At 36.3% G+C, this 25,066-nt stretch overlaps 1 protein-coding gene across 1 annotated transcript in view; it reads left to right on the top strand.

Annotated features, from left to right (window-relative positions):
* Positions 1 to 25,066, top strand: part of SMC2 (structural maintenance of chromosomes 2) — a 60,814-nt gene that overhangs the window by 17,407 nt on the left and 18,341 nt on the right. The window contains exons 11-16 of the mRNA XM_021691350.1: positions 3,509 to 3,626; positions 4,878 to 5,016; positions 5,372 to 5,491; positions 7,358 to 7,562; positions 18,076 to 18,211; positions 20,636 to 20,760. Of these exons, the coding sequence (XP_021547025.1) occupies positions 3,509 to 3,626; positions 4,878 to 5,016; positions 5,372 to 5,491; positions 7,358 to 7,562; positions 18,076 to 18,211; positions 20,636 to 20,760 (843 nt within the window). The remainder of the gene's footprint in view (positions 1 to 3,508; positions 3,627 to 4,877; positions 5,017 to 5,371; positions 5,492 to 7,357; positions 7,563 to 18,075; positions 18,212 to 20,635; positions 20,761 to 25,066) is intronic.

The raw sequence follows: 25,066 nt of genomic DNA on the forward strand, positions 1-25,066 counted from the left end.
ACCGTCTGGTCCTGGACTTCGGCTTTTTGGGAGTTTTTATATTTAAACTGACTGACTCAGTTTCATTTTTGGTAGTCAGTCTGTTAAACTGAAACAGGAAGAAATAAATTTTTGTTGGGTTATATGTTTCTAGGAATTTATCCATTCTAGGTTGTCCAATTTGTTGGTATATATTTCTTCATAATATTGTCTTACAGTTATTTGTATTTCTGTGGTGTTGGTTTTTATTTCTTCTCATTTCTGATTTCATTTGAGTCTTCTTTATTTTCTTGCTGAGCCTGGCTAAAGGTTTATTAATTTTGTTGATCTTTTTTAAAAAAACCAACTCCTGGTTTCTTTTATTCTTTTCTTTTAGTTTCCCTTTCATTTGTTTCTACTCTATATTATTTCTTTCTGCTGGTTTTGGGTTTTGTTTGTTCTTTTTCTAGCTCCTTTAGGTATAAGGTTAGGATGTTTGAGGTATTTCTTGCTTCTTGAGGTAGGCCTGTATTGCTATAAAATTCCCTCTTAGAACAGCTTGCTGCATCCCAAAGATTTTGGACCACTGTGTTTTCATTTTCATTTGTCTCCATGTACTTATTTCCTTTTTTTTTTTTTTTCTCTTGGTTGTCCCATTCATTCTTTAGTAGCATGTTTTTATCCTTCATGTTTTTGTACTTTTTGAAGACTTTCTTGTGGTTGATTTCTAGTTTCTTAGCATTGTGGTATGAATTTGTTGAGACTTCTTTTGTGGCCTAATATGTGATCTATTCTGTAAAATGTTCCATGTGCACTTGAAAAGAATGATGGCCTTGCTGGATAGAATACAGGCTTTTTTTTCTTTCAGCACTTGAATATAGCATTCCACTCCCTTCTGGCTTACAAGGTTTGCAACGAAAAATCAACTGATAGCCTACGGAGTTTCCCTTGCTTGTAACTGTTTTCTCTTGATGCTTTTAAAATTCTCTATAACAACTTTTTGCCATTTTAATTACTCTGTGTCTTGGTTTGGACCCCACTGAGTTGATTTTGTTGGGGTCTCTCTTTGCCTCCTGGATCTAGACTTGTTTTCTTCCCTAGATTCAAGAAGTTTTCAGTTACTCTTTCTTCAAATTTTCTGCCCCCTTTTTTCTCTCTCCTGGAATCTCTATAGTGGGAAAGTTATTACACTTGATGGTATTGCTGAGTTCTCTAAGTCTGTAATCATTTTTTGTTATTTTGTCTATCACCTGTTCAGCTTGATTGCCTTCTGTTACTTTGTCCTCTAGGTTGCTGATCTGTTCTTCTGCCTCCTCTAGTCTATTTGTTCCATCTTGAGTATTTTTAATTTCGTTTATTGAGTTCTTCATCTGATTGGTTCTCCTTTATGTTTTCTGTCTCTTTGTTAAGGGTCTCACTGAAGTTCACTCTTTTCCAGGTCCAGTGAGTATTTTTATGATCATTACTTTAAATTCTTTATCAGGCATATTACTCCTCTCTGTTTCATTGAGCTCTCTTGCTGTGATTTTTGTCCTCTTCTTTCCTTTGGGGATATATCCCTGCATCTCCTCATTTTGTCTCTCTGTGTCTGTTTCTACATGTTAGGAACATTAGCTACGTCTCGTGCTCTTGAGAGTAATGACCTTCTGAAGAAGAGTTCCTGTAATGCCCTCAGCACAGTGTCCCCTGTTCACCAGAACCTGATGCTTCAGTGGTATCTCCTATGTGATATGTGTACCCTACTCTTGTGGCTAAGCTGCTTTTGCCTTCAGTCTAGTTGTCGGGAATGTCTCTCTTTGCCTGTCATGGACAGAGTTTGAACCCTGAGTTGTTAGTGGGCCAGTCTGGGGCTGCCTTGGGCTTGAGTTGAGTCAGACCAGGTGTTTGCCAGAGAGGAAGAAGCTGCTGAGACCACACGGATACCCCAGCACTGCTCCTAAATCATGGGGCAGTCAGCATCTAGTGTCAGGGGAAGTGAGGGAGGGGAGGGGAGAAGAGGTTGGTAGTGATGGCCCATTAGCACAGAACTGCTGGGGTAGCACAGAACTGCTTGTTGTTTTCCCCGGAGAAAGCCCTTGGTGGGTGAGGCCTACAGTCAGACCAGGTATATGACCCCAGCCTACTGCTGAGGCCTCAGTAGGACTGGTATATGTAGTTATCTTCCCCCTCTCTGCAGCATAGGGAGTTATTTTAGATTTGGGCTGGTCCCTGTTGGGGCTGTTTGTACCCTGCCTGGCTTGGACTGCTTTGGATGGGCTCTGACCCAGGGCATATTGGAGGGGGCAGGTCCACACGAGAAAGCAGAGTGCGGCAGCAGTTTTATCAAGGTTTGCACAGGTCTGTTGTGGAAAGGGACAAGTCTGCAAAACTTGGGTGAGATGCACTGTTAGCAAGCTAGGTGGAGACCTATGCTGGTTCCTGCAAGTGTCTGTGTGTCTAGGATCCGGAGGGTGGTAGAGGAGGAAAATAGTGCCTGCCAGCTCTTTTGTTCCCGGAGAAGTCTCCCAAGGACCCCTGCCCCTCCAGCACATGCTCTGAGACTGGTAAACAAATCTCCCACCAGAATAGTCTAGGCAGCTTTTCAAACTGCTGCTTTTATGCTGTGTCTCTGTGGGGCTATTTGTCGTGCTATCTCTTTAAGGATGGGGAGTCTGTTTCCTCTCACCCTCTCAGCTCTCTTAGAGCTGAGCCTGCTGAGTTTTAAAGTTCCAAGTGTTAGTCCCTACGGATCATAAGAACTTGTGAAATTATGCCCCTCTGGTTTTCAAAGGGAAATGGTTTTTCTGTTTTGTTTGTTTTTTAAGATTTTATTTATTTGAGAGGGGAGAGAGAGAGAATGAGCACGAGAGAGCACAAGCAGGTAGAGGGAGAAGCCGACTGCTGAGCAGGGCCACCCAGGCGCCGTTCAGTGGGGATTTGTCTTCCCCTTGCGGTTCCCTGTGCTTGGGGTGCCTGGTGTGACTACAGTCCATTTCTCTCCCGTTTCTGTGCCCTCGGTGTCCCTCCCTTCCATTGACAATCCTGCAGGTCTTCTTGGCTCCTGACTGTATCTCTGCCCTTCCTACCCTGTTTCATGTGGCCTCTTCTCTACATTTAGCTGTGGAGAGTCTGTTCTGTCAGCATTTGGGCAATTTTCTGGGTTACACTGATGTAGGTGTTATCTAGTTGAATCCATGGGATGTGGTGAGGTTAAGATTCTCCACTTTACCATCTTCCCAGCTCTTTGAATTTTTGAAAACTCACTACTGACAGTTTCCTGCTTTGGTCACCAAAGTGCCATTTGAAAACTCCCAAAATGTCATTTGTATATTTCCACATTCGTAGTTATTCAATTCATATATTGTTTTTGGAATGAAAATTTCTCTTACTTGTTGGTAATAATTGTCTACTTGATCTTTCATATTAAGCATGCTTTTTATTTAATACCAGAAATTTGTATTTTGCTTCTAGGAATGCTCTGGAAATAGAGGTTACTGATAGTTTCTTTAAAACTGTAGAATATTTGCATTTTTAAAACTCTGTTTCAATTTACTTGTGATTTACTGTTCAGAAAACAAAGAGGAAGGACTTCTGGAAAAGCGCAGGCAGCTATCTCGTGATATCAGTAGATTGAAAGAAACATATGAAGCTCTCTTAGCCAGATTTCCTAATATTCAATTTGCCTACAGGTAAGAGATTTAAACCTTAAATTTTAACGTGGTAATAGCCAAGATACATTTTTATTTAAGCTCAAAGACAATCTGAAAATTTCATTACATCAAGATTTCTGTATGAAAAATATTGTAAGCTACTTTTCCTTAATTGGTATTTTTTCCCTAAACACTTACTGAAATGTTAACCAAGATATATTTTCATTTAAGATGGAAGACAATCTGAAAATTTTGTTAACATTAAGATTTTTGTATGAAAAATATTGTAAGCTGCTTTTCCTTAATTGGCATTTTTTTTCCTTAAATGTTTATTGAAATGTTTCAAGTGTTGGCAGTGGGAATTCTTAAGACCAAAATGAGGGAAATTAGATCTCAGTCCAAAGTTTCTTTAAATATCTAACATTAACATTTTACAATTTACAAATTTACATGGGTTTTTTTCATGGAATACTTAGAGTAATATATGTATTACAAAGATTATAGCCTCAGGGGAGCCTCGGTGGCTCAGGCAGTTGAGTGTCTGACTCTTGGTTTCAGCTCAGGTCATGATCTCAGGCTTCTGAGATTGAGCCCTGTGTGGGGCTCTGCACTCACTCTCTCTGAAATAAAGTTTTTTGTTTTTTGTTTTTTTTTTTAAAGATAGAGAGAGAGATAGAGCCAGGAACACAAGCAGGGGGAGTGGGAGAGGGAGAAGCAGGCTTACCACGGAGCAGGGAGCCTGATGTGGGGCTTGATCCCAGGACCCTGGGATCATGACCTGAGCTGAAGGCAGATGCTTAATGACTGAGCGCCCCTGAAATAAATCTTAAAAAAAAAGATTATAACACCAAAGTTATTTTTGTTTCATTGAAAACAATATGTACTGAAAGATCTTTTGAGTGACTTAAAACAAGAGTTGACTAGTCATCTGAACATTAAATTTTTTTTTCTTTTTTCTTTTTTTTTTTTTTTTTTTAAAGATTTTTTTTATTTTTTTGAGGCCGTAAAGGAGCTCCCTTCATCTTATTTTTTTTTTTTTTTTTTTTTTTTTTATCGGGCTCCCTGCTCGGCAGGGAGCCTGATGCAGGACTCGATCCCAGGACTCCAGGATCATGACCTGAGCCGAAGGCAGTCGCTTAACCAACTGAGCCACCCAGGCGCCCAAATTTTTGTTTTTCTTGAAGGTGTACATGCTTTTGATGTGTTGCTAGGACGAGCTCTTCACTAGTAAAATACAAATTTTTCTGTTTTATTGTTTCAGATTAATTTTTGTCAACTGTTCTATTTTAGGGATCCAGAGAAGAACTGGAATAGAAATTGTGTGAAAGGACTTGTAGCTTCCCTGATTAGTGTGAAAGATACTTCTGCAACCACAGCTTTAGAATTGGTGGCTGGGGAACGGCTCTACAATGTTATAGTAGACACAGAGGTAAATTAATTAAAATTTACAATTCCTCCTTAGCTGGAAAAATCATGAGCTGCTAGAATTAAGTACTTTCTTGATGTTTTAAGCTATTCCTAAGGTTGGTTATCTTTACAGGTATAGCTGTTCAGTTAATGACTTTTTATTATATTATTGATTATAGTATATTTGATAAACTGTATTCCCAAAGAAGTCTTATGTTTACTTAGGAATCCAGAATGCATATTATCAGTTTTAGACTTTCCATTGTTCAGGATACTAGGCACTAAACATTTAATTGTGGATTCCTAAACTTGCACTCTTTCCCTCTGAACGTTTTCTGTCATTAATATTTCCTTATTTCAATTGCACAATTTTTTAGATTACTGGAAAAAAGTTACTAGAAAAGGGGGAATTGAAACGTCGATACACTATAATTCCACTCAATAAAATTTCAGCCCGATGTATTGCTCCAGAAACTCTGAGGGTCGCTCAGAATCTTGTAAGTCTTCTTTATGTTTTATGTACATCTTGTTTTTTAGTTTGGTTTTGTTTTGTTTTAGTTAGAGGACATTAACTTGGGGGACATAATCATATGTAGAACCACAAAATTTTGTTGTTACCATGCCTTAAACATTTAAGCTACAAAAAAAGGGTTGGCTTTTGTGAAAATAGATGGAAGGACCAGTAGAAACAGTGGAAAACTAAAACTACCTTTGATATTACAAAGTTGTAATGTTAAAATGTCTTTAAACCTTCAGTCCGGTCACATGACAATCACATGATATTAAATTTCCAATCTCTGAGTTACGAGAATTACAGAGTTTATAAATACCAGAATTCTTCAGTTTTTTTTTCATGCCAGACACAGTTAAACTGCCCACAGTGACATCTGTTATCTATCAATCTTATAGAGATGCTTCTCTATTAGAGTTTCTCTCGGTTGCCTTCCAGCCTCTGGACATACAAAGCAGGGGACCAGGATACCCATTCAGCTGCTGAGGTGGATCTAAAGTGGTATTGCTATTAGTAAAAAAAATAAAAACAAACCCCAGAGGAGTACAAGGCAATACATTTAAAAGGCAATTATAGTTGTGTAATATTGGGTAATAACATGAAGCCAATCCTAATGTTCAGCAGTGTTACCAGTTTGTTATTGAGCAGGCATTCCAAGTGCATCAGTTGAAAACACAGTTCTGTGAAACTTAGAAATGCATTTATAATTAAGATACTAAATGGATACTCAGTGTTCTTGCTGGTATTGAGAAGCCTTCAGTGAAAATTATTTTAAAATACAGTTGTATTGACATGTATACTCTCAGAAGGAAAATGAGTGCAGAGTAATTGAAAGGTAGTGTTTCTGAAAAACAAACTGAGGGTTCTAGAGGGGAGGGGGGTGGGAGGATGGGTTAGCCTGGTGGTGGGTATTGAGGAGGGCACATTCTGCATGGAGCACTGGGTGTTATGCACAAACAATGAATCATGGAACACTTCATCTAAAACTAATGATGTAATGTATGGGGATTAACATAAGAATAAAAAAAAAAAAAGGTAGTGTTTCTGGTTAGTACTTTGTTTACTTTGAAAAATCACCATTAGGTCTGGAAGATTTTGGAAGTTACTTCAGCTTTTGGACAAGTCCCAGTGTAAGAAGTGGGGTTTCAGGTAGTAGCAAAAATACTTCTAGCCAGGTCCCTTAGCCAAACCTTTTTAATGATAGCTGCTATGTCAGAGGGCAATGCTGAACATTTGTTATACAGAGCTGCCTTCATTTTGATTTGTCTTGCTGCTGCTAAGCTCCTTAAAGGATGCTTAGTTGTTCTAAAAAGATGGGCAGAAGTACACATCAACAAAGGTTGAGAAGAGGCAGTTGGATCAAAATACAACACCGAGGGATTTAAAATTTTTTTTACCCTCTCAATGGCTAGTTGTGTTTTTCTGTAACTGATAGGTGGCTGCTTAGCATGTTTAATTTGAATGAAAATGTATTCACTATAGAAAAAGCAAATTAATAATTGAAATAAAACATTTTATATAATTGTGTTGATCCAGCAATTACCGTATTTTAACTAAGAGAGTGTGTCCAAATAGTCCATTTTGGATTTAGAAACTTGGTACTGGCTCCTGCTTAATAGACACTCTCATAGTACCTGGTACTTTAAATATTTTACTTAGCCATAGAAGTTTCAATGTTTAAACTTGAAATTTTTTCTAAAACTCTTGTTTTCCATAGTATTTTAGAAAGTCAAAAGGAATTGTAGTGCTAGGTAAGTGGTACTTAAATTTCTAGTATAGCAGTTCTGTTTTGTAAAATATTTGAAAAGAAAGGGGTAGTATGTACTGTGATATATTTGTTGTTTTCCCATAGGTTGGTCCTAACAATGTTCACGTGGCTCTTTCCCTGGTTGAATACAAACCAGAACTTCAGAAAGCGATGGAATTTGTCTTTGGAACAACGTTTGTTTGTAATAATATGGATAATGCAAAAAAAGTGGCCTTTGATAAAAGGATAATGACTAGAACTGTAACTCTAGGGGGTGATGTATTTGATCCTCATGGGACATTGAGTGGAGGTAGGTTGCTTTTTTGTTTGCAAGGAATAAAAATAGCTAATATTTGATTCATTCTATGCCAGGTGCTATATATATTTGCTTTTTTTTTTTCCCCCTCATTTATTCCTTACAACTATTCTATGAAGTTTTATTTTCCCACTTTTTTAGGGAATGAAATTGAAATTAGAAAAGTTTAGTAATGCATTCAATAGCAAATAGTGTTAGAGCTAGTATTTTAACTCAAAGAGTTGGATTTCAGAGCTAATGTTGAACTTCTACTAAATATTCTTTCCTCTGTGTGTTTATTGAGAACTTAGGATATGCCAGGAACCATACCATTAGTTCATTTAATGTTTCAATAGCTCTAAGAGATAGGTAAGATTGTAAAAAGGAGAAGCAGAAACAGAGTTATTAAGCATATCAGTTTACTAGTGACTTAAAAATGTAATATTGAAGTGCAAAGATTTATGGATTTGACTTTTTATTTATTTACTTTTAGGGTTGGTTGTGGTTTTTTTGGGCTTTACTTTTGGGCTTAAACCTAAATGATTAAAAAAAAAAAGTAAAAATAAATAACTAAAAAAATACACAAGATATGAGACAAACAGCAACAAAAAGAAAGCCTAGAAGACAAGATTAATACTCAGTACTAAATGTATTGAGTCAAAAGGAACTGGAACTTTAAACTCAAAATGGATGAAAGACCTAAATGTGAGACAGGAATCCATCAAAATCCTAGAGGAAAACACAGGCAGCAACCTCTTTGACCTCGGCCACAGCAACTTCTTTCAAGATACATCTCCAAAGGCAAGGGAAACAAAAGCAAAAATGAACTATTGGGACTTCATCAAGATAAAAAGCTTTTGCACAGTAAAGGAAAATGGTTGACAAAATTAAAAGGCAACCTATGGAATGGGAGAAGATATTTACAAATGTCTTATCAGATAAAGGGCTAGAATCCAAAATCTATAAAGAACTTATTAAATTCAACACCGAAAAAACAATCCAGTCAAGAAGTGGACAGAAGAAATGAACAGGTATTTCTCCAAAGAAGACATACAAATGGCCAGCAGACACATGAAAGAAAAAATGCTCAATGTCACTTGGCATCAGGGAAATACAAATCAAAAACTACAATGAGATACCACCTCACACCAGTCAGAATGGCTAAATTTAACAACTCCGGAGATAACAGGTGTTGCCGAGGATGTGGAAAAAGGGGAACCGTCTTATACTGTTGGTAGGAATGAGAACTGGTGCAGCCACTCTGGAAAACAGTATGGAGGTTCCTCAAAAAGTTCAAAATAGAGCTACCCTACCACCCAGCAATTGCACTACTGGGTATTTACCCCAAAGATACAAACATAGTGATCCGAAGGGGCACATGCACCCCAATGTTTATAGCCACAATGGCCATAATAGCCAAACTATGGAAAGAGCCCAGATGTCCATCTACAGATGAATGGATAAAGAAGATATGGTATAAAATACACATATATTTACATAATGGACTATTACTCAGCCATCAAAAAGAATGAAATCTTGCCATTTGCAATGACATGGATAGAACTAGAGGGTATTATGCTAAGTGAAATAAGTTCCGAGAAAGACAAAAATCATACGATTGCACTCATATGTGGAATTTAAGACAGCAATGAACATAAGGGAAGGGAAGGAAAAATGAGGAAAACAGGAAGGCAAACCATAAGAGACTCTTAACTCTAGGAAACAAACAGGGTTGCTGGAGGGAAGGTGGGGGCGATGGGGTAACTGGGTAATGGGGGCATTAAGGAGGGCACTTGATGGAATGAGCATTAGGTGTTATATGCAACTTGTGAATCACTAAATTCTACCTCTGAAACTAATAATACAGTATGTGTTAGTTAAATTGAATTTAAATAAGACTCAAACAAAAAAGTAAAAAGAATCATTATGCAATATTGATTGTATCAGTTTTTTCTTTGTAACATACAGTGATGTATTAATTTCAGGTGTACAATTTAGTGATTTGACAATTACATGCAATACCTAGTGCTCATCCCAACAAGTACACTCCTTAATCCCTGTAACCCATTTCACCCATCACCTTACCAGCCCTCCATCTGGTAACCATCAGTTTGTTCTCTATAGTTTAGAGTCTGTTTCTTGGCTTATCTCTCTTTTTCTTCTTTGTTTCTTAAATTCCACATATGAATGAAGTCATATGGTATTTCTCTGACTGACTTATTTCACTTAGCCTTATACTTCCTAGTTCTATCCATGTCTTTGCAAATGGCAAGATTTCCTTATTTCTTATAGCTGAATAATATTCCATGGGTGTGTGTGTGTGTGTGTGTGTGTGTGTGTACATACATACATACACACACACACATACACCACCTCTTCTTTAGCCATTCATCATTCGATGGACAGGTGGGCTGGTTCCATAATTTGGATATTGTAAATACTGCAGTAGACATAAGGTGCATGTATCCCTTTGAATTAGTGTTTTTGTATTTTTTGTGTAAATACCCAGTGGTGTGATTGATAGACCATAGGGTAGTTCCATTTTTAACCTTTTGAGGAACCTCCATACTGTTTTTCACAGTAGTTGCACTAGTTTGCGTTCCCACTGGCAGTGCAAAAGAGTTCCTGTTTTTTAACATCCTCTGCCACACTTGTCTCTTGTGTTTTTCATTTTAGCCATTCTGACAGATGGGAGGTGATACCTCATAGTTCTGATTTGCATTTCCTTGCAGAGTGATGAGCATCTTTTCATGTGTCTAATGGCCATCTATATTTCTTATTTGGAGAAATGCCTCTTCATGTCTTCTCATATTTTTTTTTTTAAAGATTTTATTTATTTATTTGAGACAGAATGAGAGAGAGAGAGAGAGCACATGAGAGTGGGGAGGGTCAGAGGGAGAAGCAGGCTCCCTGCCGAGCAGGGAGCCCGATGCGGGACTTGATCCAGGGACTCCAGGATCATGACCTGAGCCGAAGGCAGTCACTTAACCAACTGAACCACCCAGGCGCCCTGTCTTCTCATTTTTTAATTGGATTTTTTGGGTTTTGGGTGTTGAGTTTTATCAGTTTTTTATATATTTTGGATACTTATTAGATATGTCAGGTGCAAATATCGTCTCCCATTCTGTAGGCTGTCTTTTAGTATTGTTGATTGTTTCCTTTGCTGTGCGGAAGCTTTTTATTTTCATGTAGTCCCAAATGTTTATTTTTGCTTCTATTTCCCTTTCCTTGAGAGATGTGTCTAGAAAAATGTTGCCATGACCTATATCAGTGACATTACTGTCGGTATTGTCTTCCAGGAATTTTATGGTTTTAGGTCTTACAGTTCCGTCTATTCCATCTTGAGTTTATTTGTGTGTGTGGTATAGGAAAGTGGTCTACTTTTATTGCATGTAGCTGACCAGTTTCCCAACACCATTTGTTGAAGAGATATCTTTTTCCCATTGGATATCTTTCTTCCTTTGTCAAAGATTAATTGACTATATAATTGTGAATTTATTTCTAGGTTTTCTGTTCTGTTCCATTGATTTGTGTGTATGTTTTTGTGCCAGTACCATATTATTTTGAATACAGATTTTTAATATAACTTGAAGTCTGGAACTGTGATACCTCCAGATTTGCTTTTCTTTTTCAAGATTGCTTTGACTATTTGGGGTCTTTTGGGGTTCCATACAAATTTGAGGATTCTTCTAGTCTGTGAAAAACCCTGGTTGGTATTTTGAGAGGGATTGCATTAAATGTGTAGATTGCTTTGCGTAGTTTGGACATTTCAACAATATCTGTTCCATTCCATGAGCATGGAGTATCTTTTCTGTCACCTCTATTTCTTTCATCAGTTTTTTGTAGAGTTTGGAAATACAGGTGTTTCACCCCCTTGATTAAGTTTCTCTTTCGGGTGCTTCATTATTAGTATATAGAAGTACAACATTTATGCACATTGATTTTTTGTATCCTGAATCTTTACTGAATTCACTGATCAGTTCTAGGAGTTTTTTGGTGGAGTCTTTAGGGTTTTCTATATATTGTATAATGTCATTTGGAAATTGTGCAAGTTTTACTTCTTCCTTACCAATTTGGATGCCTTTTATTTCTTTTTTGTTGGCTGATTGCTCTGGCTAGGACTTCAGTACCATGTTGAATAGAAATGGTGAGAGTGGGCATCCTTGTCATGTTCCATACCTTCGAGTAAAAGCTCTGTTTTTCCCCATTGAGTAGAATGTGAGCTGTAGGTTTTTTGTGGATAGATGGCCATTATTATGTTGAGGTATGTTCCCTCTAAACCTACTTTTTTGAGGGCTTTTATTATGAATGGATGTTCTACTCTCTGGGATGCTTTTTCTGCATCTGTTGAAATGATCATATGGTTTTTGTCCTTTCTCTTGATGATGTGATGTATCACAATGATTAATTTGCGAATGTTGACCCACCCTTGCATCCTGGGAGTAAATCCCACTTGATTATGGTGAATGATTTTTTTTAAAATGTAGTTTTGGATTTGGTTTGCTAACATTTTGTTGAGGATTTTTGCATATATATTCATCAGAGATACTAGCCTATGGTTCTCTTTTTTTATGGTGTCTTTATTTGGTTTTGGTATAAGGGTAATGCTGGCCTCAGAAAAGGAATTTGGAAGGAATTTTCCTTTTTCTATTTTTTTTGGACTAGTTTGAGAAGAATAGGTATGTTAACTGTTCTTTAAATGTTTGGTAGAATTTGCGTGTGAAGCCATCTCGTCCTGGACTTCGGCTTTTTGGCAGTTTTTATATTACCGATTCAGTCTCCTTGCTGGTAATCACTCTATTCAAATTCTCTATTTCTTTCTGTTTCAGTTTTAGTAGTTTATGTTTCTAGTTTATCTATTTCTTCTAGGTTCTCCAATTCGTTGGCATATAGTTCTTCATAATATTTTCTTAGAGTTGTTTGTATTATCTGTGTGGTTGGTTGTTATTCTCTTTCATTTGTAATTTTATTTATTTGAGTCTTTCCTCTTGTTCTTTCATGAGCCTAACTGAAGATTTATCAGTTTTATCCATCTTTTTAAAGAATCAGCTCCTGGTTTCATTTATTCTGTTCTTTTAATTTCTATATCATTTATTCCTGCTCTAATCCTTATGATTCCCTTCCTTCTGCTGGTTTTGATTTTTGTTCTTTTTTTAGCTCCTTTGGGTATAAGGTTAGGTTATTTACTTGAAATTTTTCTTGCTTCTTGAGGTAGGACTGTATTGCTGTAACCTTCCCTATTGGAACTGCTTTTGCTGCATCTCAAAGTTTTTGGACTGTTGTGTTTTCATTTTTATTTGTTTCTGTGTATCTTTGGATTTCTTCTTTGATTTTTTTTTTTTGGTTGACCCATTCATTATTTAGTAGCATGTTTTTGTCCTCCATGTATTTGTGCTCTTTGTGGATTTTTTTCTTGTGGTTGATTTCTAGTTTCATAGTGTTGTGGTCTGAAAAGATGCATGGTACAACTTCAGTTCTTTTTGAATTTGTTGAGACTTCTTTTGTGGCCCAATATGTGATTTATTCTGGAGAATTTTCCATGTGTACCTGAATAGAATGTGTATTCTGCTATTTAGGATGGAATGTTCTGACTATATTTGTTAAACCCATTTGGTCCAGTGTGTCCTTCAAAGCCACTGTTTCCTTGTGGATTTTCTGATTGATCTATCCATTGATGTAAGTGGGGGTGTTAAAGTCCCCCTACTATTATTGTGTGGCTATTGATTAGTTCATTTATGTTATTAACTGTTTTATGTATTTGGGTACTCCCATGTTGAGTGTGTAAATATCTACAATTGTTATGTCTTTTTGTTGGATAGTCCCCTTTATTATTTTATGGTGTCTTTGTCTCTTGTTACAGTCTTTGTTTTAAAATCTATTTTGTCTGATATGTCTGTTCCAGCTTTCTTTTGACATCCGTTTGTATGATAAATGTTTCTCCATTCCTTCACTTTCAACTTCAGGTGTCTTTAGGTCTAAAATGTGTCTCTTATAGGCAGCATATAGATGGGTCTTTTTTTTTTTTTTAATGCATTCTGTCACCCTATTTTGATTGGAGCATTTAGTCCATTTACATTCAAAATAATTTTTGATAGGTGTGTACTTACTGTCATTTTGTTACTTGTTTCTGAAGTTTTTCTCATCCTTTCTCTTTCTTTCATGGTGTGCTGGTTTTCTTTAGTGCTATATTTGCATTCCTTTTACTCCTTTGCATTTCTTTTAGTCGTTTTTAATTTCTGGCTATCTTTTGATTTGTATATAATATCTTTTGAATATAGCAGTCTATATTAGGAAGCAGTTTGCTTAAGTTTGAACCCATTTTTACCATTCTCCTCCCCACATTTAGGTATTTGGATATTTTACATCATTGTGTTTTGTGAGTTCATTGACTGATTTCTTACAGAAATACTCATTTTTATTACTTTTGTGTTTCCTGCTTTCTTACTGTCACTTTGGTCTTTCCTTCCTAGTCAGTTCTCTTGCAGGTCTGGTTTAGTGGTCATGAACTGCTTTAATTTTTGTTTCTTTGGGAAACTTTCTTTCTCCTTTTATTCTGAGTTATAGCCTTGCTGGATAGAGTATTCTTGGCTGCATCTTTTTCTCATTCACTTTCAGTATATCATGCCACTCCCTTCTGGCCTTCAAAGATTTTGCTGAAAAATCTGCTGATAGCCTTATGTAGTTTCCCTGGTAGGTTACTGTCTTCTTTTGTTTTGCTCCTTTTTAAAATTTATCACTACATTTAGACATCTTAATTATAATATGTCTTCATGTGGATCTGCTTTTGTGGATTTTTGGGGGGGGTTCTTCATGTCTCCTGGGTCTGGTTATCTGTTTCCTTCCCCAGATTAGGGAAGTTTTCAGGTATGATTTCTTCAAACTTTCTACCCCCTTTTCTCTCTTATTCTTCTAGGATTCCTACAATATGAATATTATTACATTTAATGGAAGTCACTGAGTTCCCTAAGTCTATTCTATTTGCATAATTCTTTTTTCTCTCTCCTGTTAAGTTTATTTTCCATCCCTCTGTCTTCTACATCATTAATTTGTTTTTCTGCTTCTCCCAGCCTACTGTTTGTTGCATCATGGGTGTTTGTAATCTCATTTATTGCACTCTTCATCTCTTGATTGGTTCTTTTTTTATTTCTGCCTTAAGGGTCTCACTGATGTCTTCCACTTTTCTTTAAAGTGCAGTACCTTTATGATCATTACTTTAGATTCTCTTTCAGGGCACCTGGGTGGCTGCCTTCAGCTCAGGTCATGATCCCAGGGTCCTGGGATCAAGTCCCACATCGGGCTCCCTGCTCAGTGGGGAGTCTGCTTCTCCCTCTGCCCCTCCCCTCTGCCTGTGTACTCACGTGCTTGCTCTTTCTCTCGCAAAAATAAAATCTTTAAAATTAAATAAATAAATTCTCTTTCACTCATGTTACTTGTATTTGTTTTGCTTGGATCTGTGGCTGTGGCCTTTTCCTGTTCTTTGGGACAGATTCCTCTGTCTTCTCATTTTGTCTAAGTTTCTGCCTGTTTCTCTGTGTTAGGAAAGTCATCTCCTTTTCTTGATGGTAATGGCTTGATGGAGAAGAGGTCTCTGTAGTGCCTAGCAGTATAGTGTCCCCTATTCTCCAGGACCTGGTGTTTCCACGAGTGTCTGCAGTGTGTCCTGGCCTCTTTATCCTTCAGGCCAATTGTCTGCAGAGGCTCTCTTTGCCTATTGTGGGCAACACTGTTTAGTCCCTGGCCTGAATGTGGAGCATTTTTAACTAGGTGTGCTCTGGTCTGTTCGTGAAATGAGACCTGTTGCCAGTGGAACCGAAGCCCTGTAAAATTCCCAGGTCGGGAGACATGGTGTTGCCAGGGGTTTGCACTGGTCTTCTGGGGGTGGGAGCCTGCTATTCTGGGACTGAGGCAAGAGTGATTGGGAAGGGGGAAACCACCTGAGCATGGGAGATGGAGTTTGGTGTAAGGATGTTAGGTAGCAAGTGTCTGCTGGGTTGGTTCTCACATGTGGCCCTATATTTATACTGAGAGGTGGGAGAGGGAAATGATGCCTACTCGTTCCTTTGTTCTAGGAGGGGTCTCTCTGTGAACGCTGCCTCTCTGGGACATGCTTCCAGATGAGCTCACAACCTCCCCACTGTGTGCCCCAGGTGCTCTGCAAAAAGCTGTTACCATGCTGTTTGCTGGTGGGCTGTTTGCCCTACTCTGTCCAAAGAACAATACCTTTGGGGCTCTCCCAGACCCAAGCACACTGACCTTTAAAATTGTAGGTTCTAAGCTCTGTCGGTTGCCAAAACTCAGGAAATTTGGCCCCTCTCACTTTCGAAGCTAGTCGTTAGGGGATCTGTCTTCCCTGTGTGGCCTCCCCTGTGTGCTAGTTCAGCATTAACTCCCACCCCATCACGGCAGCCGTTTCTCTCCCAAACCACGTCTCCACACTTCCTACCTTCTTTGATGTGGTCTCTTTTCTGCCTTTACTTGTGGAGTTTGTTCTGCCAGTCTTCAGGTAGATTTCTGGGGCATTTTGGATGATTTCATAGTTATCTAGTTCTATTCATGGTGTGAGGTGACCCTAGGGTCCTTCTATTCTGCTTCCATCTTCCCCGCAAATCTCGGAGGTAAGTTTTATATTATTTTGTCCTCAGAATTCTGTGTGGTAAATAGGATGGGACTCTTTTGTTTTTTAAAATAGGAAATTGTGGTTTTGGAATGACTTAATCCAGAGTTTTATTTCTAACTTAAGGATTGGGTTTTCTTTTGATTACCTACCGTGTCACAGCTATTTAATTAAATACTGAGAAATTTTGAAGTATTTTAGCCCTCAAGGAGCTCATAGTGTAGTAATCAGTCCTGTTGCTTTTTTTAATTTTTCTCAAGTAAGTCTGTTCCTGTTTTTTTTGGGTTGTTTTGTTTTGTTTTGTTTTTTTCTCTTGCATTTTGCCCTATTAGGATATTCTAGTCACTGGAAAATTTTTTTTAATTCAGTACATTTTTACCCTTGTTCAGGAAACGCTAAGTTCTAATTTGAGTATATGCCACTGCATCTGTGAAAAGTAAAACGAAAGAATTAAATCTGCCCTTGAGAATGAAATAATGATCATATTCTTCTTATTCTAATATTTGCCACATTGAGTTTCCAGATCTATGTTGAGTGATCGAGTAGCTAACAAACACTGAATAGTACTTCCTGTGTACCAGGCAACATTCTAAGACTGTGCCATTCAGTACAGCAGCCAAATGTGGCTCTTTACATTTAATTAAGATAATTAAAGTTAAATAAAATAATTTACTCGATTGTCCTAGTCACATTTCAAGGACTCTGTGACCACAAATAGTTAATGGGTAACTGCGCAATGCAGATACACAACATTTTTATCATTTTATGAAGACCTATTCTCAGGGCTTTAAATAATGAACTCTTTTCATCCTTATAGCAACAATGTGGCAGGTGTATTACTATCATCTGCAGTATACAGTTGTAGAAACTAACTCACAGGGTGGTTAAATAACTTGCGGGTAAGTGGCAAAGCCCAGGATTTGAATTCAGGTTATCTGTTTTCCCAGTTTGTGCTTTTAACAAAGCCAAGTATAATGCCTGTTGAGGTATCAAGTGACTTAATTTCTTTCTAGGCCAAGAAAACAATAGCCAGCGAAATGAATTCCAGTATATACAATAAGAGGATTAATATCTGTAATTGGAAGATAAAGAGAGATCAAATATTTTTAAATGTGTAAAATAGAAGAAACTTTTTAGATTTCATTGATTTGGATGTTCTTGAAGTTCCTACTTCAGGGATGGCAAATATCTATGCCTGTATCATATTACCAAAGTGCTCGTAATAGCATTGCTAATTGACCTTTGCATTCTCCCATCAAACCTAGAGTTTTCTTGCCAACATAACATAACTTGTCAGATAATTATAGTTGCTTGTAAAGTGAAACCAATTTCCTCTGCTTCCTCTGCTATATCAAAGTTTAGGCCAGATTATGATGCAGTAAAAAATAGCCCCCAAATCTCAGTGGCTTAAAATAGTACCATAATTATGCTACTTTACCTGTAGGTCATTTTTCTCTCTGTTCTGTGTTATTCTCATTCTGGAACCCAGGCTAAAGGAAAAATAGCCCCTACTTTGAACATGCTTTTCTCAGGGGAGAGGGAAAACAAATGGTGAATTATGTGCTCCCTTTTAAAGCTTACTTTCAAAAGAGGCACATTTTCCATTTCATTGGCCAGAGAAAACTACATGGCTAAGCTGATATTAGAGAGGAAAATGGCCCTGAGAGGGATGGGCCCAGTAAGAAGGGGCAGTGATTATTTTGAATAAAAAATCCACCACATCTGCTTAGAAGTATTTTCTTATCAAGTATATATGCCCTAAGATTCTAATGATAAAATGAATTCTATATCTTTATAAGCTTACTATAAAAGATTTGCCATTGAATCTTTTCAAGTATAAGTCTTAGAAAGTTTTTGTCTACTAAGTATGTTGTAACTTAATGTCTAAGGCCTGTTAAAATTTGTTTCTATCAGGTGCTCGATCCCAGGCAGCTTCTATTTTAACCAAGTTTCAAGAACTCAAAGATGTTCAAGATGAGCTGAGAATCAAGGAGAATAAGCTACAGACTCTAGACGAGGAATTAGCAGGTCTTAAAAACACAGCTGAAAAGTAAGACTTCTGTCAGATTAAATTATATATTAAAGTTTCTTTCTGGTCAAAGACTTGCATGGTAGAAAATGAAAGAATTTTATCTAAAGAAATATAACTTTTGCCTTTTTTCATAATATCCTTGGTTTTATTTGAATAAATTGTGAGTTGATAACTTACATATCAGTTATTTTTTCTGATAAAAATAATGTCTTTGTTATAAGAAAATAGGGAAAGCTAATTAAACAAAAGGAAGAAAACATCAGCCAGATATTTTTCTTTCCCTGTTGAGATATACTGTTAACATTCTACTGGGATTGATGGGGAAATCCATAGATACTCTGGAGGTTGATACCAGAGGATACTGGAGTCCTTGATTTGAAATGATAAACAGTATAGCATCAATCACATGTCAACATTAAGTTTAGCAGCTTGTTGCTGTCTGATAGATAATAAAGATCACTGGGTTTCCCACTGAGGAAGTAAACAAGTTCATGTAGAAAGTCACTGTAAAGTGTTTCCTTAACAATGTTTCTTCTGTGTAGGTGTGGATATGGGTATGCATGTGTGCTTTTCAACATTACTTCTGTTTGTGTATGATATAGGTAGATACATATTTTTATTTTTTTGAAATTGGGATCATGCTATTTAATGTAACCTCTTTTTGTCAATTAATGTTATTTACTACTAAGTGTCTCCTATGTCCCAAGTACTCTTTTAGGAGCGGGAATATAGCAGTGAACCAAACAGATAAATCTCTTCCTTCTTGTTTTCATATATATAGCTGGGAAAACACAATAAAAAAAAGTTAAATTGGTAAAACATATTAGATAATACTAAGTTCTAAGAGGAAAAATGCCACAAACTTAAAAAGTACATTATTTGAAACTTTCTGATTTTTTTTCCAGTCTCTCTGAAGATGACAAATGGGAACAGAGTTAAAATTAAAATCACTTTATTTGGAATTTGCAATACTGAATAAAGGTTAAAATATGTATGTAGATAAACTTTAATATATATATATTTGTAAATTTTTAGCTTTCATTTTCTGAATTATGAAAGCTTAGAATGGTGCCAAAACTTTTTTGGAATACTATACATATGGAAAAGATGGTCATAATCGTTCTAAGATAGAAATTGTATCAAAATGCCCACTTTCAAACATACATATGTAAAGCCTGATTTTACCTTCATTAACATAAATTACCAAAAAGTGAATGAACTTTTCTCGGAAAAAGATGGGAAGAAGATTTCTGAGATCTGTGGAAGCTTTGGCAAGGCAATGAGTTTGTAGTTGCATTTGGCTTCCTGTTAAATGATCCAATACTACTGAATAAAGTTATTTTACAGAATTGTCTTGTGGACTGATAGTGGCATTGAGGTCAAGGAAAGGAAATAGATTGTTAAAAATATGAGAGTAGAGGGCCCCTGGGTGGCTCAGTCAGTTAAGCATCCAACTCTTCATTTCAGCTCAGGTCTTGATCTCAGTGTCGTGAGTTCAAGCCCTGTGTTAGGCTCCATGCAAGGTGCATGGAGCCTGCTTAAAAAATATGAGCGTGGAAAGGTCCTAAAGCCATTCTTTCACAGACTATATTATGAAAAAAGTTTCTAACTTTTTTCAAATTTCTGCATTCCACATTTTTAAACGAATTGAGAAATGGCTTGAAAATTATGGTTTTAATTGCTGTCAAGCATTCTCAGGCAAGAATACTCAAGGGAATATTTATGTTTTATAAGTTGCTTCCTTCCTTTTTCCTCAGACCTCATGAATTTCTAGTGCCGAGCTTCCTTGTGAATTTATTACAGCTTGAAATTTCACTGCAGCTGAATTAGCTAAATAACTTCCAAAGAAAGAATATTCAGCAGCTAGAAATGGGCTAGAATTACAGGATTTGCAAGAAGAGCACACTGTAATGTTTAAGTTCAGTACTGTGCCTTTTATTTTTTTATTTTTTTTGTTTTTGCGAGAGAGAGAGAGAGAGAGCATCAGCAGGGGAGAGCAGCAGAGGGAGAGGGAGAAGCAGGCTCCCCACCGAGCAGGGAGCCTGATGCGGGACTCGATCCCAGGACCCTGAGATCATGACCTGAGCTGAAGGCAGACGCTTAACCGATTGAGCCACCCAGGCGCCCCAGTACTGTGCCTTTTTAAACTATCGGTCTCATTACAAAATGTAGGGAACTTTAATATTTGAAAATGGGAATTGATAACCAGATTTTTGAAATTTTGTGTGGTGGTTACATTTTAATGTGTTTTTGTGGTGGGGAGCTATTGTGGAGTTTTTCTTCTTGGTAAGGATCAGTAGGAGAGACCATTTTTAAGGGAACCTATTTATTCCAAGGTTATTTTATATTGTGAGATTACTTTAGCTAAGAGCCTACAGTTTAAATGCATATCTCAAATATCAGAAAAGTTGTGATCATTTATTGTAAATTTCTTTTTCTAAGGTATCGCCAACTAAAACAGCAATGGGAGATGAAAACTGAGGAGGCAGATTTATTGCAAACCAAGCTTCAGCAAAGCTCATATCATAAGCAACAAGAAGAATTAGATGCTCTTAAAAAAATCATTGGTAGGTTAAACATAGAATGTTTTTGTCTTATTTCTACTGATAACCTTACTTTAGACATTTTAGATCTCCTCTTTATTATATATTTATTTGAAGTAATCACTCTAAATATTTTTATTAGATATTATTATTATTATATTGCCAAGTTCTGCCCATTTGCAGCAGTATACATTTCCACCAGTGGCATATGAAAGTTCTCATTTTTCCAAATCCTTTCTTTTCTGGAAAGACTAAAATATCTCCAAATCTGATTGTCCTGAAGAGATAGCATATTAGTATTTTAACTTGCAGATCCTTGATTTGCTGGTGAAGCTTAGGATCTATATATGTTCCTTGGACCTTTTGGTTTCTACTTCTATTTTCTGAATTTTCTATTTCTTTTCCCCATTTTTCTTTTGAGTTGTTTATGGTTTGTTTCTATTCTCATACTTGAGTGCTGATTTCTTGTAGATTATCTGCATTACGAATATCTTTTGGTTTATGTGCTTGTCTTTTAACTTTGTTTATAGTATTTTTATTAAACAGAAATTTTTAATGTTTGACATGATTCAATTTATAGCCGCCTCTACCCCTAATTTTAAGAACTTGTCTAACACTTAATTAGAATTTAATTGTATATGGTAGTTTTAGTTTTTCTCATTCTTTAGGACAATATTCCCACTAATATATTTTCTTCCCTTTTTATAAAAGTAATTTACCCATTTTGTTCACCCCCCCACCTCTGCCAACCATTAATCTGTTCTCTGTATGCATTAGCTAAGATTTTTTTAAATTGGTTAAAATAAGATGCCACATGTAAGTGATATTGTATCATATTTCTCTTTCTCTTTTTTAACTTAGCATAATGCCTTCAAGGTTCATCCATGTTGTTGCAAATGGCAAGGTTTTCTTTTTTTGGCTGAATAATATTCCATTGTATATACACATACATTTTCTTTATCTGTTCATCCATGGGTGGATGCTTAGGTTGTTTCCATATCTTGGTTGTTATAAATAATGCTGCAGTGAACATAGGGGTGCATATATATTTTTTTGAGTGTTTTTGTTTTCTTCAAATACCCAGAAGTGGAACTTTTATTTAGATCATATCTATTTTTTAATTATTTGAGGAACCTCTGTACTGTTTTTCATAGTTGCTGCACCAATTTGCATTCCTACCAACAGTGTGTGAGGGTTCCTTTTTCTCCACGTCATCTCCAGCACTTGTTTTTTTTTTTTTTTTGATAATAGCCCTTGTAACAGGTGTGAGATGGTACCTCCTTGTAGTTTTAAGATTTGCATTTCCCTGATGCTTAGTGATGTTGAGCATCTTTTCATGTAACTATTGACTGTGTGTCTTCTGTAGAAAAGTGTGTATTCAGATACTTTACCCATTTTTTAATTAGACTGGCTTTTTCTTTTGAGTTGTATGGGTTCTTTATGTATTTGGGGTATTAACCCCTTATTGATAAATGATGTGCAGATATTTTCTCTCATTCGTTAGGTTGCCTTTTGTTGATGGGTTTTTTTGCTCTAGCTTTTTAGTTTGATATTGTCCACTTATCTTTGCTTTTGCTGCGTTTGCTTTTAGTGTGAAATCCAAAAAAATCACTGCTGAGACCAGTGCCAAGGTGGTTTTCACTCATGTTTTCTTCTAGGAGTTTTATAGTTTTAGGTCTTACATTTAAGTCTTTAATCTATTTTGAGTGAAGTTTTATGTGTAGTATAAGGTAGTGGTCCAGTTTCATTCGTTTGCATGTGGCTGTCCAATTTTCCTAGCACCATTTATTGAAGAAACTGTCCCTTCATTGCATGTTCTTGGCTCCTTTGCCATAAATTAATTGACCATACATGCATGGGTTTATTCCTGGGCTCGTTTTGTTCCATTGATCAATGTGTCTGTTTTTAATGCCAATTCCATACTGTTTGATTACTAAAGCTTTGTATTATAGTTGAAATCAGGGAGTATGATGCCTCCACCTTTGTTGTTCTTAAGATAGCTTTGGCTACTCAGGATCTTTTATGGTTCCCTACAGATTTTAGGATTGTTTTATTTCTGAAAAAATGCCATTACAATTTTGATAGGGATTTCAACAAATCTGCAGATTGCTTTGGGTAGTCTGAACATTTTAACAGTATTCTCCCAATCCATGAGTACAGTAGATCTTTCCATTTATTTGTGCCTTCTTCAGTTTCTTTTATCAGTGCTTTAGTTTTCTGTGTACACAACTTTCTACTTCCTTGGTAAATTTATTCCTTCGTATTTTGTTCTTTTTGATGCAATTATAAATAGGATTGTTTTTTTTAATTTCTCTGACAGTTCATTATTAGTATATAGAAATGCAACAGATTTTTGTACATTGGTGTTGTATCTTGCAACTTTACTGAATTTGTTTATTAGTTCTGACAGTTTTTTAGTGGAGTCTTTAGATTTTCTGTATATAATATGTCATGTGCAAATAGAGATAGTTTAACTCCTTTCTAATTTGGATGCCTTTGCTTGTTTCTTTCTTTCGCCTCATTGCTCTGATTAGGACTTCCAGTACTATGTTGAGTAAAAGTGGCAAGAGTCCTCCTTGTCTTGTTTCTGATCTTAGAGGAAAAACTCAGCCTCTCAGTATTGAGTACGATGTTAGCTGTGGGCTTGTCTTGCATGGCCTTTTTTATGTTGAGATACATTTCTTTATATCCACTTCGTTGAGTTTTACCATAAATGGATGTTGAAATTGGTCTAATGTTTTTCTGCATCTATTGAAAACATGCTCTTTATCCTTCATTTGGTTAATTTGGTATAGCATATTGATTGCAGATGTTAAACCAGCCTTGCATCCTTGGAATAAATCCCACTTGATCACGGTGTATCATCCTTTTAATGTATCGTTTAATTCAGTGTGCTAATATTTGCTGAAGATTTTTGTGTCTGGGTTCATCAGGGTTATTAGGCTATAATTTTTTTTTCCTCTGGTGTCCTTGTCTGGTTTTGATATCAGGGTAATGCTGGCCTTATGAGTTTCGAAGTGTGCCCTCCTCTTCTGTTTTTTGAAAGACTTCAAGATAGGTATTAAATCTTTGAATGTTTGGTAGAATTCACCAGTAAAGCCATCTGGTACTGGGCTTTTGTTTGTTAAGAGGTTTTTGATTACTGATTCAATGTCCTTACCAATTACTAATTGGTCTGTTCAGATTTTGTTTCTCATGATTCAGTCTTTGTAGGTTGTAGGTTTCTAGGAATTTATCTCTTTCTTCTAGGTTGTCCTATTTCTTGGTATATAATTGTTCATAGTAGTCTCTTGGGATCCTTTGTATTTCTGTGGTATCAGTTGTAATGTCTTCCTTGTTTTTCTGATTTTATCTGAGCCCTTTCTTAGGCTAGCTTAAAGTGTGTCGATTCCTTCTTTCTTAGAACTAGCTTTTACTTTCATGGATCTTTTCTATTATTTTTTGGTCTCTTTCATTTTACCTTTGCTCTGATCTTTATTTCATCCCTTCTACTAACCTGGGCTTTGTTTTTTGTTTTTTAGTTCCTTTACATGTAAGTTAGATTGTTAGAGATTTTTCTTGTTTCTTAATGTAGGCAGTTGTTATAAACTTTACTCTTAGAACTGCTTTTGCTGCATCCCATTAAGTTTTGGTATGTTGTATTTCCATTTTCATTTGTCTTAAGGTATTTTTTAAAAATTTTCTTTGATTTCTTATAGTGATATTATGCACTGAAAAGTAGTATAGGACATTGTGTAGTCATGGTCTCCAGGGTTATATTTGTATCTACATTCTAAAACAGTGTATGGCAGTTGTAACAGTAATGTGCTCATTTTATCTTGGTTTTATTTTTTTCTTTGTAAATTAGAGATATTTCTCCTATGCTTCATCCTAGAAAAGTTTTCTCAGTGTTTCTCTACTTTAAGAAAAGGCATAAATGAGCAAAGAATACAATATAAGCTTATTTATGAAATTAACTGTAAGCCTTTGGCAATTAAGTAAGGGGAAAATACCATAGTTATACTGTCGATTCTGGTTTAAGAAGCGTACTAAAGGTATTAAAAAGATGATCTGTGATCTTTTAAGTAAGTTGCAGGTAAAGTTTATTATGTTCCTCAAGTTCATATGCTTGGAAATACTTTCTTCATAGATCTTTAGATGATTCAAGTATGGCTCTTAGGTAGGATCTGTGTTTCAACATAACATTTCTAGAATAAGGTTGGAACAGTTAATTTTTTTAAATTTTAGCCTCCAATTTTTCAGACCATTTCTTCTATTAAAAGATGCATTTATAAGGCATTAATAAACCATTACCTGTAACTACTAATAGTTGGAGGATCTCATTAAGCCA

This window comes from Neomonachus schauinslandi, chromosome 13, assembly GCF_002201575.2.
Source record: "Neomonachus schauinslandi chromosome 13, ASM220157v2, whole genome shotgun sequence".
Lineage (NCBI taxonomy): Eukaryota > Metazoa > Chordata > Mammalia > Carnivora > Phocidae > Neomonachus > Neomonachus schauinslandi.